The sequence below is a fragment of the Daucus carota genome, chromosome 2 (assembly GCF_001625215.2).
Source record: "Daucus carota subsp. sativus chromosome 2, DH1 v3.0, whole genome shotgun sequence".
NCBI lineage: Eukaryota > Viridiplantae > Streptophyta > Magnoliopsida > Apiales > Apiaceae > Daucus > Daucus carota.
The window spans coordinates 54412702-54431817 of NC_030382.2; the positions used below are offsets into that span (position 1 = coordinate 54412702).

Sequence of the window (19116 nt, forward strand, 5' to 3'; positions counted from 1 at the left end):
TTGTATACAGGAAAAAAATTATTCATGCATTATCTATTTGCTCCGTTCAAGCAACTTTTAAGTGAATGCTATTTATACAGTATTAAAATATAAAGATTGTTACACAGCAAGAATAGTTATAGACTGCTATCTCGCGGATTTAAGTTAGATGTTTTTTTTTTTAACGTAGTTAGATGTTTTTGTGCATAATTAATCCAAAAAAATTGGAGTAAGGTGACAATGTAAGAACATGATTACTTTAAAAAAACAAATAAAATTAAGATTCGTCGTGCTTTAAATTGTTAATTACATGTATAAATTTATTTTTTTTTTCGCCATGAATTATAGTCCAGTTTTGCAATTTTATATATTAGTATTGGTATTACATCAAGATTTTTATAATATAAAATTTATTTTATCCTACAAATATTAATGTTGAAATATTAATATACTTTTTATAGACAGTCAAAAAATTATTTTATTGTACAAATATTAATATTAAATCATTAATATAATTTTTATAAGCCGCCGCAACGCGCGGCTTCTCAACTAGTTACATAAAATAGCTTTCCTATAGCTAATATTGTTATATTGTATAGCGTGGTTAAGTACCTAAAATATTTTAGTGAATACATATTATTCGAGTATGATGAAATGTTCCATGATTTCAATAAAAAAATATATCATAGAACTTGAGAACTTGCAAGGATGATCAAGGAGAATTTTAATACCTAAATATATAATATATAAAATCTAGTAAAGTTCTATGAAGACCACTTACTTTTATTGGAGACCGTGGAGACCATTTATGTTCTGCAATCAAAACACTATAAAATACATTATTTTGTGAAGTATGTTCAACAAATATCATGTATTCATTAAAATTGTTGAAGATCATCTATGTTTCATAAGTATATAATGTATGTTCTGCAAATGCAGTTGAACGATGTCCTGCAAACTAAATATATTTGTAGAATATAACATTTTGTAATGTTCTACATGCGAAACTTATATGATATTCAAGATTTTAAAGTGAAATAATGATTTTGTACAACATGATGTGCAAAAACTATACGTTTTGCAATGTTTTTATGCAATATTTCACTTGCAGAATATAAGTGGTCTCCATGGTCTCCAATAAAAGTGCTCTCCATAGAACTTTACTCATATAACTTTCATCAAATTTTAACGGGACCGCCAAAGAATCACGAGTTGGAATAAATAAAACTTAAATATATGTAATAAAAAATTTATATTCTAATCCAATATTTTTCATGAAAAAAGTTTGACCAATCACATATTTTGTTTATGAGTTGAGAAAAAAAAATTGAAACAGAATTTGGGAAAAATAGCATTCCATATAAAAAAAATCCATCAACATTAGAAATTTTAATAGATTTTAAATAATTTTAATTAAATATCGTCTGAATTTTAAACATAATTTAAATTTTTTAATTAAATATTACTAAATTTTATACTCCAAGATTTTCATACAATTTTTAAAATCCAAACTAAATATACCTGAATTTCATAAAAAAAAAATTCTTTAAAATGTCAGCGGAATAAACACCAGTAAAATCGTAATTATACTTTTCCCGTTTTTTTCTTTAACAAATAAGCCCAACAACTCAACAAGCCCAAGTGTTGAGTTCCAAACTATACAAACAAATGAGAAGGCCCAATAGGAGATTAGGAGCATCTATATAAATGCATGGCATGCTCAAGTCTAGTACTAGTCTACTCGTTTTCAGACGAGTACACAAGAGAGATGTAGAGAACAGAGTAGAACATTCGAGAAACATCTGGCTGCACTCGTGGCACCCCACACAAAACCCTAGATATAAACCAATGTAGATCGACCTGTATAACGAAGATATAGATTGCGATAATTGAAGATGATATAACAGATCTGACTTTTAATGAGGTAATTTCTCGTGTTTTCGACCGTTGAGTCCCTTAATGATATAAAATTTTGATATGCATACGTATATACATATATGTGCATTCGATGAAGTTGATTAATTTGGATTTTGTATACCGGATCTGTATTTTTATCAAAAAATTATATATTCATGTACTTGAGAGTTGAGGCCATTGAATTGTGTATCATTGGAGCTGTATCATAGTAATTTTACTTGTTTTTCTTTGATTAAATTGTATCGTAATGTATTGCGTATATAATTGAGTCATGTCATGCTTTTAGGTTTCGATTGATTAAGCGGTATTTTAATGAATCATTGTTCATTGCCTCAGTTTGTAATGTATATGGATGTGATAGAGGATCCTGATTTGTGTTTGTGTTGGATTTTTATCATGCTAATCTAAGTTGGCGTTAATTAAGTGGTTTGTAATCTGATTTGTGTATATACTTGTTCTATATATATTGGATCTGTATCGTGCTAATTAAGAAATTTACATTGATAGCCAGTTTTTAACATATTATTGCATTTTAATATTATGAGTATGGAGATACTTGCTGATAATAATGGAGGTAATTCTGTAAATGAACACGCGGAGTTCTTTTTATTAACCTTTTTGGATTGTTGAGTTTCAGATTTTGTATTTTTGCTGCAGACTGGCGATAAGATTACTTTTGGCCAGATCTTTTTGATCAAACCAGTGATGGAGAAACACTACATGGAAAGGAATTCAGTGCTGGCACAGCACTCGTGAAATCCCTTTACCTGTAATGTTCTTCACTCGAGGGAGGAGCATATGTCTTTCAGGTTCCTATAGTCCTTTGGTGAAGCGTTTGTAGTAATACATCATATCAGATTAACTGGGCTTGGCAAGTGTCAGTATGATCTAGGTGGGCATTTCATCGATAACGGTAGCACAAAGCTTTTAAAGAGGGGTAAATGAGCACGAATTATGTATATGTTGTAAAGAAGATGCAAGTTAAACAAGCATGCCTCGCTCCTTGGCAGAATCATGAATGAGATCACCAAGTACCATGTTTGTAATGATGCTCTCAGAGTCTAGTGCTGAACGGTAATGTGCATTTATATACTTCTCATTAACTGGCTGTCATAGTGAAGCATATTTTGCTCGTGATATTTAAAAGTGTATTCTCTGTAATTCTATATGCAGGGATCCTCTAGCCAGTACATTTGGGCAGTATGATCAAAGTGGGCATCATCAATGGTAACACAAAGCTTTTGGTTGATGGGGAAAAAAATGAGCACGGACGATGTATGTGTCTTTAAGAGGAGGCAGCCAAACAGGCATGCCTGTGGAAAAATCCAAAACAGATCACCAATTACCATGTTTGTTATAATGCTCACAAAGACTAGTGCCAAATGGGTAATGTGCATAGCGAGGCATACTTTTTACCCCAAGTAGAGTTTATTAGATTCGGTTGTGATTTTTAAAAATGTGTTATCTGTAATTTTATATGTAGGGATCCTCAAGCCAGGACATTCGGGCAACACTCTCCGTTTTCGAAGTGAGATTCCTTATTATAAATGTTTTTTGGGCGTTGGGGTTTGTTGCCGATAAAGATATGGCTCAAAGGCAGGAAACTTATTCTTAACTAAAACTTTATGCTACTTAGTTGTGTAAAATATGTATTATTGCATTTGAATATAATGTATGTGTAGGTACTTCTAGATACTGAATTTTGTCTATATCATACATGTATCATGCTAATAATGAAGATACTGCTTGAGGGATAGGGTTTTTAAATTTGGTAATTAATAAATGAATACATGGATCCTTTCTTTTTACTGTTGAGTTGTAACTTCTGTATTTTTGTTGCAAACTGTTAATAAAACTACTTTCGGTCTAGTCTTTTGAAGTAAGTGAATGATGATGGAATCGGATGGAGACGCAATAACTTTATTTACCAAAGATGCAAGTTATAAACTACTCCTAAAAGCTGGAATGTTTAAGGTTCATTGTGATGTGGCATGACGGCGAAGAAGACAATGAAGCACAATTTTTAATCAAAGTTTTAATCGGAAAGGTATGTTGATCGAAGAACTAGGTCTTTATTATGAACTTTGAAGTATGAGGATTGTTTTGGTCATTTATACAATGTTTTTCAGGTTTTTATAATGCTTCGGGTAAGCTATTGTCCTTTGGCGGGTGTTAATTTACTTTCACGTGTGTCCATTTGATTAAGGTAAGTGTTTCATTGTCAAGGGTGATGGAAATGTTTTTGTTCTAATCACAGGGTTCACACTAGAGTACAAAGTTATTTTTTCTTCCTTATTTATTTCAGTTTTCTTAAAATAGGTCATTATAATTCTATTTGTGTTTCCCAATAATAGCTTTACTGGACTCACAACTGAAAGCATGCCGGGTCCAACCTCCCAACATAGGTAGCAATTTGGTATACCTTAGTTATTTGCTTGTGCTTATAAAGGCTCCAAATACTCTTTATCTAATTATTTGGATGTTACATTGGGACCTTCTATGCTTGTTGCACGTCTAATTGCTTAAGAAACCATATATAGTGTGTTCTTTTATTCACTAATATGATTTTTCTAATAGTCTATGGACAGAAATCATTTTCTTATTATTCAGGCTTTTAGTGATGCTAAGATGTATTTGTATGCTTATTGATCCTTACAAAATATTTTAACCCGTACATAGTTTATACATCTTAGTTCTGGTATGTGCACTGGTTGGTAACTAGAATTCTCATTTCTTAATACCTCTCAATTTCTCAGCTACTCGCACAATTGATTTCATCTAGTCATTGTTTGTTAATGCATCAGGGCATGCAATTAAATTTTATTGTCTACCATCATTTTAGGTGACACTTGCTTACCTTGGAAAAGGGGGAGCAACTGTTGGTGTAACAACTAACAAGGGAAGAGTAAATTTAGTATGCATTGGTTTGTAGTTATGCAAGGGCTTGAGGGTGTCAGATGATTTCTGATAGAATTCTGACGTTTACTTTCTTTAACCGGGTTTTTTATGAAATCCTCTAATAGAGGTACTCGCTCATGTAGCCATGTCAGGGTTGGACAGTACTATGAAACAAAGCTAGGTGTAACCCTACTGTTTGGGGTATGTTAAATTACGCGGTGTGTGTTTCCCTTACAGGCAGGTTGTAATGGTGATAGGGAGAAAACTAACTGCTGAAATGTCAGTTATATCAGTTATCGTGTTTTACTATGTGCCCTTAGTCCAAGAGCGGAAGATGATATGAATCAATATGGAAATAAGAGGATGGATGGTTTGTGTGGCTGTCTCTTCTAGATGGTTTATTTGTTATTATGAGAGATCATAATGCTTTGGACTTTTTTGTGCGGCAATGACGTTCTTATTTGTGGTTGTAATTGTGTTGCAGCTATTAAAAGTTGACGAGGGATGCTGGAAGCTATGGACAGAAGAGGTAATACTGAAACTAAAAACTTTGATACATTTTGCTATGATTTATATTTTATGGAACTTGTTTTTTGTACAATTTTTTGTGCTTATACAGGTGGTGATAATCAAAATGAAGTCAATCTTAAGTTTTCAATAATTAAAAAAACTGTTGCTACTCATCTACTCGCTTGCTACTGGAAATTGGGACTAGGCAAATGCAGCTGGTACAAAAGTTGGCTTTTCACAGGTTTGATTGTGTGTTTTATATTTGCATTACGTGTCTTGACCCTGTTAATTAGTTGTCGCATTTGTACACCAATGTACACAATTTGATATGCTTTAATGATTTTCACTGATACTATTATTGAGTATTTAAGACCGATTTGAAATTTTTTACACTTGAGCAAGGCAAAAGCAAGATATGCAACATGAATTAGGATCTAGTCCATTAGTTTCCATTCTTAGGTATAGATATGAACCAATATATGTATATATTTAGATATGTTTGTGTGTGTAATTATCTAAGTAATAAATTTATGTGAACTGAAATTTATTTATTTTGGATCTTCGATAAACTTCGCGCAACCTCACATTGTTATAGATATTTTGTCAGAAGAAGTGTCCTTCATTACTTGCAGAAATAGAACTTACTAGACTTTTATGTTTATGCTTTGTTCATATTAACATAAAATCGTTGACAACACAATAAATATGGTTGCCAAAATAGTGAGATAACCTCTTTGAATGCCTGGGGATATGCTGTTTCACTTAGAACAGGAAAGCGGAAAAACTGTTAAATCCAACACAATGTTGGCACATGATTCTATTGTAACATTAATAGTTATGCCTTGATAACTCCCTCCTCTTTTGACATCCTATCAGCTAGTGACCAGCAAATCATATTCTAAAATAGATACAAAAACAGAAGCTTGATTTCTTACATTGCATTATCAGAACTTATGATGATAGTTGGTAGGTATATGTATTTAACTAGCTACTAGTTCATACCGGTTGTTGGATATTTTGAAGCACTTTTTGTGAATGTGAGTATTTGTTTTTTACTCTTCCGGGGCCTGGTCCCCGGCTATCGATTTTGGGGGACTTGTTTTGTAGCAATCAGTTTCTCTCAGCCGTTGGATGTAGCGACCAATGGCCATGTTAGAACAAAAAATCCCAGCATCTAATTGTTAAATAGCATTACACACTACATGTCTAGTGCTTTTTTCCCGCTAGACGCTTGGATTTTTCGTAAGCGTCAGGCGCTTATAAACCGCCGGAAGCATAGAAACTACTTAAGATCGCACATAAGAATCTTAACTCATATGTGCATTTCATTTAATAATGGGACCCATTATTAAAATGACTGATTTTAATTGGGTGGTTTATGTGCACACAGGGGGTCCCATTATTATTAGTGTGAGTGAAACCAATCATACCTTGCCAACTAATATTTTGGAAAAGTATTGGGAACTACTTTTGGGTTACCTAGCATCTAATTGAATATCACAAGATTCAGAGACTTTTTTTAAAGGAAAATGTTAGGTACTCCAAAAATTATGCCCAAATTCCCCCCCAAATTTTTAGTTGGCAATGTATGATTGGTTCCACTCACACTAATAATAATGGGATCCCATGTATCGACATAAATCACCCAATTAAAATCAGTCATTTTAATATTGACTCTCATTATTAAAATGAAATGCACATATGAGCTAGGGTTCTTATGTGCGATCATAAGTCATTTCTGTGCTTCTAGTTGTTTTTAAGCGTTGGACGTGTTAAAGAAATCCCAGCGTCTAGCGGGAAAAAGCGCTAGACATGTAGTATCTAGCTCTTTTTAACTGCCATACACTGGGATTTTTTGTTCTAATTAATTTGAAATTCTTTAGCAATACTAGGCTAATTGAATAGTCAGGGGAGTACTAGACAAACACCAATGGTGACTTTTCAACAGATTGTCTTAACAGAAAATCTAGAGCAGTTTGAATGAAATATACACCAAAAATTTCAAATTTTGATTAGTGTAATGGTGGCCGGTGAATCAAGCTCCTGTATTGTTTCCACCACTTAAAATAGTTGATCCTTGTTGGTTCAAATGTTTTTTCAATAATGTTGTTCTTACCAAACATATGTTTCTCTCCTGCTATTACTAATTAGTATGTTTGTTCTTTTCTGCTGCTTTAGTACTAGTATATAAGATTTTAGATTACTAGTTAGAATACCTGTAAAGAGTTCAAAATTTTCAGGTTGCTTCCAAAGCCATTAGAGAATTGTAGGGTTTTATTATATTTCATATCTTTTTTTATATATATTTGGCAGTTTTCTACATGATCTGGTTCTCTGCAACTCTCTGTTTATTTCTGGTGAAGTTATACCAGATGCATGTAGCTCAAACTGGTGTACTAATAATCCTGGCTTACGTTGTGTATCTTCTTGCATACTTTGGGTTAGACCTTTTGACATGTAAACCACAATGCTAACATCAGTTAAAGTCATATTTCTGTATAAACTAAATAGAAAGTAAAATCCTGGCTTGTGGAATACTTTACCTGAAAGACTTGTGTTTAGAGCTGTAAGCGAACCGAACACGAGCTTAACGAACCGAACACGAACCGATCATCCTAAAAGTTCGGTTCGGTTCGTTAAGCTTATCGGACGGAAAGTGCTGTTCGAACTCGTGTTCGGTAAGCTTACCGGACTAGCTTACCGAACTCGAACACGAACCGAACCGAACGAACTTACCGAACAGTTCGGTTTGTTTACAGCTCTACTTGTGTTATCACACTATTTTCTTCTTAAAAAACTAGAGGCGTTGATGAAATATTGATGATGTTTCTCGTTGCTTACAGATTTCAGTCACAGTTGAAAGATTTTTCAATGCTTCTGCTGTTGCAACAGATACCATCAGGATTCTCAAATTAGGAAAAGTTTATGTGATCCGTGATGTTGTCCTCTTATTGGGATGTTGTCTGTGAGTTTTGCAATTTATGTAGGTCTGCTCTCTCTTGGCTATGTTGTTGCAACCCTTTTCTTTGCGGTGGTGGAAATATCTGGCAACACTATTATCCTTTCTTTTTTCTGCCAAGATACAGAAAAGCATCAAGAAAAAGCACGGTATGCTTCTCCTCTTTTCCTTGAAACTCTTGATGATCAAAGTGAGATGCAAAGACTAACAATCACTTAAATGATTCATGGCAATTCATGCATTTTTCTTACGGTAGTTGTCAACTATATGTTTTCCATAGATAATATGCGTTATTGGACCAATTTTGTGCTTCATTTTTCTTTTACACCATCATTAGTGTATAACTGTGAGATATACTTTAACTGGAAGCTGTTGGAAATACAACTAATGAATCTATTGATGTTACTGTTTGTTGAGTTTCTCTTTTTTTATAAGTTTGCTTTGAGGTTTAAAGGATATATGATTTGAAAGGGCGGGATGACATGTTTATAGCTATAGGCGTATGTCTATTAGTTAGCTCTGCTGTTGTCCATGAACTGTCGTAAGCTTTTCTTCTTTAGTTCTTTTGCTTAATTTGTGGAAGGACATTTTTATTACTAATTTAGAAGCATTTCTCCAAAAATGCTATTTATTGTGGACAAAATCTCTGATCCAAATTTTGGAGATGTGTATCTTTTATATAAAATATTTAATTGCATTTGGAAAAGTGATATTACCTATTTATTTGTGGAAGCTGGATTTAAGTCATTTTCGTGAATAATATTATTTTGTAAATAATTTATCATAGTGTTGTATTTAGGGGATTTTTTTAGCCTACATCATCTTAGATTGTATTATTTTAGTGAAACCATGAAGTATTCATGGCCGTTACATTGGGTGATTAGCACGACAGTTCACATTCTCACAAACTTCATATGTTCCTGCATATCTGCAGCACAATATGCATGACAATATGACATAATATAGTTTTGAAACTCGATTTCCTTGGCCAAAACTTCAGTTATAAAACACCCAAGGGAGTAACAGAGACATTGTATTCTACTCAGAGATCTAGTTGTCATAGCGCATGGCTGCATTAAGCAGATGGGCTTGTTTGCCCTTACTATTAGTTGCTTCATTTATTAGCTTAGCATCTGCTGCACGTATATTCCCAGTTGATACTGATGATCATTCTTCTATCTCTGCTGCTTCTGCTACTTATGATGATTTTGATTGGCTTCCTGTGACTGGCGTAAAACGTAAACTATCTGCTATCCCATCACAGCATCACACAGATGATCATTCTTTTGTTTCTACTGTGGTTGATGGAGAAGGTGATAAGGAAAGCTTATTTCGACATTCGAGTGGTGAGGAGATTAATGAATTAATGGATGATTTGGAGGATGTAGGGGTGGATAATAGTAATATTGAGTGTGATACTTTTTTATGTGGTTGGGGTGGTGGCGGCGGGGGTAGTATTGGTGGTGGTGGGGGAGGCTGGGGTGGCATCGGAAACATTGGTGGGGGTGGTGGGGGCGGCACTGGAAGCATTGGTGGGGGTGGGGGCGGTGGACGCGATGAAGGTGGTGGTGGCGGTGGCGGGGATGGTTGCCGTACTGGCGGCATTGGATGGAGTTGGAGTGGTGGCGGGTTCAGTGGGTGTGGCCACGTTGGCAGGGGTGGTGGCGATGGTGGGGGCGTTGGATGGAGCTGGGGTGGGCCTGGCATTGGCGGTAGTGGCAACATTGGTGGGGATGCCGGCAGGAACAGCTGGCAGTGGGGATGGCACTGGGGTGGCGGCGGCAGCAAAGTTGCTGCTCTGAATCCTCACAATGGTGCATATGGAATGAGCGCTGAAACTGCCACCGCGCCCGCACCTATGAGTAATTAGACAAGCCATAGATAAAACCTAATGTTGAGACGATGCATAAATAAAATTCATAAATTCATATAGAAAGAATATTGCATAAATAGATGAGAAGTAGTGAGGATTAGGGATGAGCAAGTTTCCTAATTATTGATTTTGGCAAATTCATGGCGTTATCACTGGACACGGAACAGAATATAGATTCTTTTCCAGTTGGTTACGTAAAACAAGTTTGAGATGTTTCTGAGCAGTTTCAGAAAGTTTGTTTACGAAACAAAACTATATATATATAATAACTAATAAGCATTCTTAATAACCATCCAGTGTTTGTTGGCTTTTTTCATTTCTTCATTTTTCAAGTAATTTGCTCCACTAATAATATTTCATAAAAATATAAAAACAGACTTCTGAAAATGAACTTTCTCCTTAATTTGAGCTGAAACCTATCCTTAGTCAAATTGATGTACAAAATATTACAGGTTTTCTACTTAAAAGACGATTGATCTATATTGACAGAAAAAGTAAAGAAAAGAGGGCATGATACTTTATTTGTATAATGATAACTGTATATATATGTAGAGTTAAGTTCTATGGAGTAGACAAAAATATTGGAGTATTGGAGTACAAATCATAATTTTTTAGTTTGATCCTATATAATATCTTTGATTATCCAAATTTTGATATAATCTATCATTTATAAGTTATCTTGCACATAATTGTCAATTAATCATTAATATCTTTCAACTTTAACAAATATTAAGATTATTGTTCTGCTTATTAGTTATATTGCAGAACATAGAGTCCTACGATTTATAAAAGTAATTATTCTATCATTTGATGACGATGTTTATGTTGCAGAACATATTGTGCAGGTTGTCAAATATTTACAAATATTATTGGATAAAAAAAATTTGAAATTTGGATGACTACATTACATTTTATACAACTTTGTATTCCAATACTCCAATTTTTTTTTACTCCATAGAACTTAACTCTATATATGTAATAATAACAAGAAACATATACAATTATACATGTCTTCAATGCGTGAGTAATAGTGGACTCAGTCTCAGCAGCCATTACTTTAACAATAGATTTTAATAACTAATTTCTTACAGTTTAAATTGTTATAAATTTTGGGCAGTTGGTTTCATTGTGCAAACCTGCAGAATGGACCAAGTAATCGAACACTAATATATCGCAGACATACGGGTGTAGATCTATAAATTTCAATTAAAGATGTCTTAAATATTTGTTTAATTTGTCATTCATATTTATTATTTATACAGTGGCTTTACTTCTGACGTTGAACATAATAACTTTTCAGAAAATGATGAAACATTATTTACATCTGCAACACAAAAATTACTTATTAAACGGGGTTCTCTTTAAAAACTTTGTCTACATGTGTTTACTAAATTTTTATGCTTTTAATTTTTCACTATTATGCTTTTAATTTTTCACTACCTCCGTTTCAAATTACATGTCACTTTCAGTTTTGTAGAAATCAGATTGATCAATATTTGTTATATTATTAAAAAAAATATCTATCATTTTAGATAATAGAAAGCTATATCTAAAAATAAATTAGATTTACTTTTCAATCATATATCTTTTTACTTTTTCTAATTATTTTAAATTTCAGTTAACCAAAATAAACCGATAGGATGAAAATGAGTGAATACTTTACCGCGCTAATCCACGAACCATTCACCACAAATTTGTGGATGTGATACACATGTTCCATGTACAGAATTTGTATTATAGTCGAAATAGTAAAATATTTGCTTTACTGTATAATAACATATATTTATAATCAAAATTGTTAAATTTTGAATTTTCAATTTTTCAATAAATGCTTTCAAGTTCCACTCATCCATCCCCGTGACTAAATAAACATCATGTTGTCCCACTTCACATTTCTTCATTCTCAGTGAAAGAAAGGCAAGTTCAGTGGCTGCATTTCTCAGTTCATTCAATGGCCAAACTAACCATGAGGCTTCAACTACTGATGAAGCTCTTCAACACTGTCGTCGGAATGGCCGGATTCTTTATGGTGGCGTATGGTGTATGGCTCATCAAAGTCTGGCAGAGTGACATTGAACCCTATTCTTATCATCATCAAACTTCAATTCCATGGTACTTGCCTTATGTTGCATGTAAAAAAAAAAAAAATTCTCCTCAAAATTTTTATAATTATTTCTGTTCTTGTTCTTGGAAACTTTACAGGTTTATACATGCTTTTATTGGGTTGGGAATCAGCTCTTGTGCCATCTCATGCCTTGGCCACTTTGCGGCTCACACTGCTGACTCAAATTTACTCTCTTATGTATCCTTTACCAAGAAAAAATAAGCACTTTGCGCGTAGTACTCCTAATACCTTGAAATGTTCGGGGACTCACAAGTGATACACTTTTGTTGAAACACTTGTAAACTGTAGTATGTAGGAGAATAATCATTGAACTATGAACTGGTAGTATGATTGACCTTAATATAAGATAGTATGTGTCTCTTATGTCTTTGCTTCTACTTCTAGAGATTGCTACTATGACAGACATGTTCCTCAGTTTTGCATGGCTTAAGGTATGTCATTTTCTGATCTTCCAGCTTTCATCTGCGTTTATGTGCAAATTGTGTTCTTGTCAGCAATGAAATTTTGTCCGCGGCTATGTCAGGACATAACGAACGATCCAACAGGAGGATTCGACAAATTTAAAGATTTTGTCGAGGCGAGTTTGGATATCTGCAGATGGGAGGGAGTGTTCATTGTTCTGGCACAGGTATTGTTATGATGAACCTTCAATTCTGTTGCTATTACTATCTTTTTTTACTTAGAGCTCTTCTGCCAAGTTTTGGCAAACTGCTTCGAGTCCTAATGTTCAAGGGCTTTTATCAACAGGTTGTATCAATCTTGTTGGCCATTGTTATGAGAATCCAAGACACAGACCTGGGAAATTACTATGTCCTTGAACATGATTCAGCTCCTTATACATCTTACATTTCTCCTGGACATGGACTCTATTTGGCTTAGTTTGTGTAGTTATTGTTGCAATGTGATTTGGAGATGAATGGGCAGAATATGAAGACTGTGCAAGGGAAAGTTTCTATGCATTCTGTAATTACAATTGATGATGTTCTCAGAGAAATATGTTTAAAACTTGCCTGCCAATGTCCTTGTAACAATTCTAGTAAATGTTTCAGTTATATCAAGCTGGTGCTACTGCAGATGATTAATGTAATATTCAAGAGATATCTTTAAGCCTTCCCTGCAAATGTCCTTGTAGCAATTCTAATATATGTTGCATTATGAGATTGATTGATGTAATAAATGAACGTTCCTCCCTCTTCTCCATTCATCATATATCATTATCAAGTAAAACTAATTGATATGGGATATTTGTGGATACTGGACCACAGATCATGGACTTACACTCCATCATAAGCTCAAAAAAAGGAAGAACAGAAAGTGACCCCAGAGAAAAAGCAATGGCCCTAGCGTGCCTTGTTTTTTTCCCTGTGTCGAGCTAAAATTATTTCTTAAAAAGCAATGTGACTAGAGAGCAAAATGGAACCAAACACAGAAGAGTTAAATCATAGAGGTAAGCAAGGGCGGGGGGTGTCTGTTGCCAACCAGCTCACGAGATCCATATATTTACGATTTACTTGGCGACATAAACACGTAACACATTCTTCATGAGAGAGTTTGGAGCTATACAAGCCTATACATATTTAGTAGATACGATTCATATATCGCAACAGTTAAACTACTTTAGACTTCAACCCCATGCCAAAAAGAACTAGGGCTGGGTTTCTCTAATTACAAACAGGAACAGAACAGAACAGCATCTCTGCCTAACTTGGTCATGCCAGAATCAGGAAACCTCAGATTACCGATACACGACAAAGTATAAGAAGGCAAGGGCTGACGTACCCCCTTCTTGCATCTTCGACAGCCTACCTTAGGTGGGAGTCGTAAGTGTCAAAAAGGTGATCAGGAACAATCACAGGCAATTTATCTATATACAAGAACAGCCTTCTTAGATTATCCCTTGTTAATGTGGCTGTGTCTACTATGTCCGTGCTGTCCATGTATACCCAGAGATCTCCAGAATTCACTCTCTTCAGACTGTCACGACAGAAAGGGCAAGACTTTGATCTTGTACGCCTGCATTTGTAATCTCAGATTGATTAACATTAGTTAAAATAATAAAGTACATTGGTAGCCAAAGAAACACAAATGCAAATGTAAGCTATGTACATAAATCACAGGAGATCAACGGGATTATAAAAAGCACTTGAGCTGATTAATAAACTTATTCAGATTGAGACCTATCCTGCACCATTATATTATTGTACTTGTATTCATGGTCCATATTCAAGCTTTTTCTATTCTCTTCTAGAGTTTAATATATAGCTCAACCAAAATACTTATCAATCAAAATACGTTTCTAATCCCAATAAAAATACTACGGGACATTATTGTTGAACCCAGGATGGACGCGATCACCTCATCCTTATAACAAACTATGTTCACATCTGTAGGTGTCTTTTTCTAATCTCCTCGCTTGCTTACAAGACGCATATAGTTCACCTAAAAGGAAACTCCTTTCTTCTGATCCACAAAAACACCAGTCTTCAGGATATCAATCATCTGATAATCATATATCCACCCAACATGGGTATAACTGGGTAACAGTGCCTTTGATTCTTTATGAGACAAAGAAAGTCAATATAGTAGGCTTAACCAACAAATATCTAGTTCTAGTCGATGATAGTAAAAAATGAAACTTAGTTGTCCAAAGAAACACTTGAGTTCGGCATAAGATAACAGCCATATGTAATAAACTCTCGATTGGCTATCCTCAAAATGGCATTTATGAGGTCTGCTAGCTAGATTTCTCACAGCATAGTAACATAATACTTGTCTCAGGGAAGAAGTGTCTTCACTCACAGTTTGGCATTTCGGAATACTCCGCCAAGATTTCAGGAGGACAAGCGCATGATCAGCACTCTACAAGGTTCACTTTCAAGTAAAAAAAGAAAAAAAAAAACCACCATCAAGGCCTTAAACTATCATATATAATAACCAAACAAACAACAATCTCCTATATTGAGATTCTTACGCACAACACAGATGGCATAGCTTCTATTCCATACAAAGGAGAAACAAGCGCAAGAAGTTATCTGCGAGTCCTAGCCTAGCTCATACCCCTAAAGAGTTCTAAGCTTATTAAAGGCATGCTTGCTTAAGTAATTATTTTATGTAATTCACCTTGATGAAAATAAAGAGCACAACTGTCTACAAAGGAGAAACAAGCGCAAGATGTTATCTGCAAGTCCTGTGTGAAATCCAGCTAGCAGACCTTAATATTTTTTTATATATAATTGTCTACAGATGCAAGAGACAATATTTATTATCATTCTGAAATTGATTGTATCAAAAAAATGGAATGGCCCAAGCAGCAAAAGAGTAAGTATAATATTCAAGATACATGAACAGGGTTGTAAAAGTCAGTTCCACTATGTCTGGACAATGAGTCTCAACAACTATCTACAATCTGCAAATATACAGACTGGTGATGCAGGTTTGATATCTCAAAATCTAAACATGCACAAAACCTAATGAAGAGGTGAATAGGACCTTTTCAAACCCCTGATAGATTTGAATAATTAAAATGGATTTTTCATATATGAACCACAGGTTTACCCATTTAAGCCATCATTTAGCCGATTATTTAACCCTCAAGTATAACTAAAATCCTTACATCATGTTATAGACCAGTTTCATAACAATCAATTAATGGGGAGGGAGCAAGAGCGAGAGAAACCATTCACGGTAGCATTTTAGGCACATAGCATGGTGACAGTTGGGCAAGACAATCTTGCAATTCGTCTCCATGCAAATTCCACATTCTTCTTCCCTTTCAATGTCTACATCTGACCTCTGCCAATGCTCCTCGTCATCTCTTCTCTTGTACCTTTCTACGCATACCGCTTTTTGCTTTTTATCTTCTGTATCGGTAACTCCTCTTTCAAGTTGCACTAAAGAGGGATAAATTACAGCTGTCCATTACACAATAATATAATATTAACTCCACGTCGGAAGAAACGGAAATTTTGCAAGCTCAAGACAACTGACAACAGAACCAGATTTGTTATAGCAGACAAACATACAATAGAATTCTTTAATACTTGCTTTTCTTTCATGGGTGGACATGGTTGTGGTGCCGTCTACATAAACCTGAAATAAAAATCACTAATTATAGTTCAGTCCAAGTTACCTATACAGCTATCAGAAAGATAAAAAGCGCAGTGATTAAGTTTCTACCTTGTAGATTAAGATTCTCAATAATCCAAGAGCACCAGCAAGATGACAATCGGTCCATTGTACCAGAAAAAGGAATAAATGTGCAGCTGGGCTATAGGACATTCTCATCTGAATAGAGGCTCCATCATATTCTCGTGAAAAGTCTGAAGCCCTGCACCGTCATGAAAATATAAGGCCTTAAGCATGAAACCAGGCTTAAAAAACTGTACATCAAAGCTTTAGAGTTTCAGAGGTTTAATTTGGCTTGACAATAATAAGGACATCTCAATTACAAACTTATTCTTCATATGTCAAGCACTTGGTTAAAAGGTTGAATAAAAAAAACTCATACAGTTTTACAGCTGAAAAGAGTGCAAACACGTCATCATTTGCTATAACTACAAGGTAATTTAAGCAGACAAGTAGCTATGAAGTGCTGAGGGGTACTTACAGTGTGTCCTCTCAACTTCTGTTTATAGGCCAATCGCAAAATATTAATTCATTGCACATGTATGTTTCTTGATGCCTTTCTATTATTATCTACTGGTATAGCGTTATGTGATTACCTAGGAGGACACCAAACTGTGGACCCTTTGTACTAATTAAAATTATACTACAGAAGGCACATAAACGAATTGAGAATGTAGCACATACTACCACCCCCCAAATGTTACTTATTTCAAATTAGAGTTTGCTCAAAAAGAGGACCAAAGTCATGGTAATAATAATATAAACATACATCAACAGTGTCTAAAGTTCAATGATGTCACCAATCTTTACGCAAGAAATCTTATCCCCCTCGGGGAAAAAAGGAACAAATGCAATCCCTAAAAATGTGTAGACTGATAAGACCGATACTCTACAAAACAGATGTTGTGCCTACTTAAATAACTCTATTAGGCCGAAAAGAATAGTGGCATGATCCCCCCTATCAGGCCACACAGTCCTACTGAACAAACAGAATAAAGTAGGTGAATTTGAAATTTAATAACCACCAAAATAATGACATTAGGTATGTAACAAAGCAATATAAATATAATTTGAGCTACTAATGATGAGACTCACAACAAAATTAAAGTCCATAATACCTTTAACCCAAACTGAAGCAATGAACATATATACATACATTATGAAAATAAAGCACACATATTCTAATATTTCGAACAGACCAACACCCAACAATACAATGAAAAGAAGATAATGGGAAAAGAACATATTAGATGACAGTCTCAAGAAACTGGAGATGAACCCAAAACCCCCTAATAGAACTTAATTTTTTTTAAATTATAACCGATTCCTAGAAGCTTTTAGTATTGATAAACAAAACATATGCAAAATAAAAGATGCTAAAATCTTCAAACTTGCTAAATCAAAAAAAAAAACAAAAAACCTGACACAGTGGAGGAATCAAGGAGGGCAACCTAGGCGGAACCAAGAAAACCCCAGGTGGCCCGAAAATTTAGCGACTACATAAATTTTGGGCCTTGTTTTGTCTTTGAAATTACTTCCTCAAATTATAACCAATTCTTCAAAATTTCGTGCATAAGAACACATTTTATGCACATAAGCTAAAATCTATGAACTTGTCACCTCAAAAACAACACGCAGCACACACAGTTAGAGTCACAAACACACACAACAAACAACACATCAATGGATGAAAAGATAATCATATATATATTCACATAAACAGAGTAAAAGTTATATACACAAACTTACAGAGTATTGGCATGTTGAATATCAGCTTCAAGTATTTTAAGTGAATCTTTAAACGACTTTCTCATGGACCCACCAGCACCACCACCTGCAACATACATCTCTCTCTCTTTCTCTCTTTCTTTCTCTCTCTCTCTCTCTCTCCCTCCCGGAAAGTTTCAAACTTTATGTACCAATCTTCTTCTTAGAAGCAAACCCCCAAATAAAACATCGAAGATCAGATAAAAAACGAAACCCCCTGATTGATTACTCAGTTTTTGTCTCTCTATGGAAGTAAAGATTGAATCTTTATTGATTTTGAACAAGACCCCCACCAACAGTTTCACACACACAGTGGGGAAGTATTAAGTAGTTGGTGAGAGAGATAAAGAGGAGGCGTCTTTTTCGAGGCGACGTGGACTAGGGGCTTGGTGACACACGCACGCACTTTTTTTTTGTATGTATATGTTGTAGTTTTATGCAGAGGATAAGATATTTTGGGTTTAGTAATTGACTTGTGAGGATGATACCTAAATTTTTTTAATTTCATGAAAAATGGATGCAAATAATATAAACATATAAATTTTACAAATTTAGATGCAGTTTTAGCTTGATATCTTGATAGTACAAGTCGGCTGTATTTAAAAACCTAAATCTAGACCTTTAAATGTTATAATCATTTTACTAAACTGCTAGAAAATACTAGTTTAAAATGCATGGACAAATATTTTATAAAAATATATTTTTTATTGAATCAGTCGTATGTATATAAATATTTTTTAAAAAATATATTTTACTCATATATATAATATAATATATTATTGTTTGATTTATTTTAAAAAATTGTATTAATAATATTTTATACACTAATTTATACATGATTAAAGTCAAAATTTTCATTTCAGTAAAACTGAAAAAATTAATAATAATTTAACAGTTATATTCCAATAAGAATAACAAATAAAAAATAAATAAAATTATAAGTTTTATAATATAAATCTTATT

General features: G+C 34.1%; 3 protein-coding genes across 15 annotated transcripts; 2 read left to right on the plus strand and 1 right to left on the minus strand.

The window, feature by feature from the left end:
• The first annotated feature begins 1719 nt into the window (after positions 1-1719).
• On the plus strand, positions 1720-10425 carry LOC108205723 (glycine-rich cell wall structural protein 1-like). 12 transcript variants are annotated; one of them, XM_064088283.1, is made up of 11 exons: positions 1720-1903; positions 2554-2970; positions 3070-3282; positions 3380-3424; positions 3767-3943; positions 4026-4102; positions 4216-4301; positions 5279-5323; positions 5414-5545; positions 8148-8412; positions 9264-10425. In XM_064088283.1, exon 11 carries the CDS (start codon positions 9330-9332, stop codon positions 10131-10133), a length of 804 nt encoding a protein of 267 aa, XP_063944353.1. In that variant the 5' UTR covers positions 1720-1903; positions 2554-2970; positions 3070-3282; positions 3380-3424; positions 3767-3943; positions 4026-4102; positions 4216-4301; positions 5279-5323; positions 5414-5545; positions 8148-8412; positions 9264-9329; the 3' UTR covers positions 10134-10425. The 12 variants fall into 12 exon arrangements, with proteins under 12 accessions (XP_063944353.1, XP_063944355.1, XP_063944349.1 ...); XM_064088285.1 differs by having other exon boundaries at positions 4251-4301; XM_064088279.1 differs by having other exon boundaries at positions 4026-5164.
• A 1552-nt stretch (positions 10426-11977) lies between these two features.
• On the plus strand, positions 11978-13382 carry LOC108209701 (tetraspanin-19-like). The gene is made up of 5 exons (XM_064088288.1): positions 11978-12248; positions 12339-12438; positions 12612-12692; positions 12785-12889; positions 13009-13382. Exons 1-5 carry the CDS (start codon positions 12088-12090, stop codon positions 13138-13140), a joined length of 579 nt encoding a protein of 192 aa, XP_063944358.1. The 5' UTR covers positions 11978-12087; the 3' UTR covers positions 13141-13382.
• A 344-nt stretch (positions 13383-13726) lies between these two features.
• Positions 13727-18559, minus strand: LOC108209700 (E3 ubiquitin-protein ligase AIRP2). 2 transcript variants are annotated; one of them, XM_017380751.2, is made up of 6 exons: positions 18136-18559; positions 16438-16588; positions 16284-16350; positions 15938-16172; positions 15061-15132; positions 14135-14274 (listed from the first exon to the last, which is right to left on the minus strand). In XM_017380751.2, the coding sequence occupies exons 1-5, from the start codon at positions 18231-18233 to the stop codon at positions 15093-15095; spliced, it is 591 nt and encodes a 196-aa protein (XP_017236240.1). In that variant the 5' UTR covers positions 18234-18559; the 3' UTR covers positions 14135-14274; positions 15061-15092. The 2 variants fall into 2 exon arrangements, with proteins under 2 accessions (XP_017236238.1, XP_017236240.1); XM_017380749.2 differs by lacking the exon at positions 15061-15132 and having other exon boundaries at positions 13727-14274; positions 18136-18556.
• Between the last annotated feature and the right edge of the window lie 557 nt (positions 18560-19116).

Bases quoted from the DNA above. Each gene is read 5' to 3' on its own strand.
- LOC108205723 (XM_064088277.1), top strand. From the start codon at position 9,330: ATGGCTGCATTAAGCAGATGGGCTTGTTTGCCCTTACTATTAGTTGCT.
- LOC108209701 (XM_064088288.1), top strand. From the start codon at position 12,088: ATGGCCAAACTAACCATGAGGCTTCAACTACTGATGAAGCTCTTCAAC. The intron at 12,249-12,338 runs GTACTTGCCTTA...GAAACTTTACAG, and splicing joins CATCAAACTTCAATTCCATG to GTTTATACATGCTTTTATTG. The intron at 12,890-13,008 runs GTATTGTTATGA...TTTTATCAACAG, and splicing joins TGTTCATTGTTCTGGCACAG to GTTGTATCAATCTTGTTGGC.
- LOC108209700 (XM_017380749.2), bottom strand. From the start codon at position 18,233: ATGTATGTTGCAGGTGGTGGTGCTGGTGGGTCCATGAGAAAGTCGTTT. The intron at 16,351-16,437 runs GTAGAAACTTAA...TTTTTATTTCAG, and splicing joins TGAGAATCTTAATCTACAAG to GTTTATGTAGACGGCACCAC. The intron at 14,275-15,937 runs GTTTCTCTCGCT...TTACAAATGCAG, and splicing joins CTAAAATGCTACCGTGAATG to GCGTACAAGATCAAAGTCTT.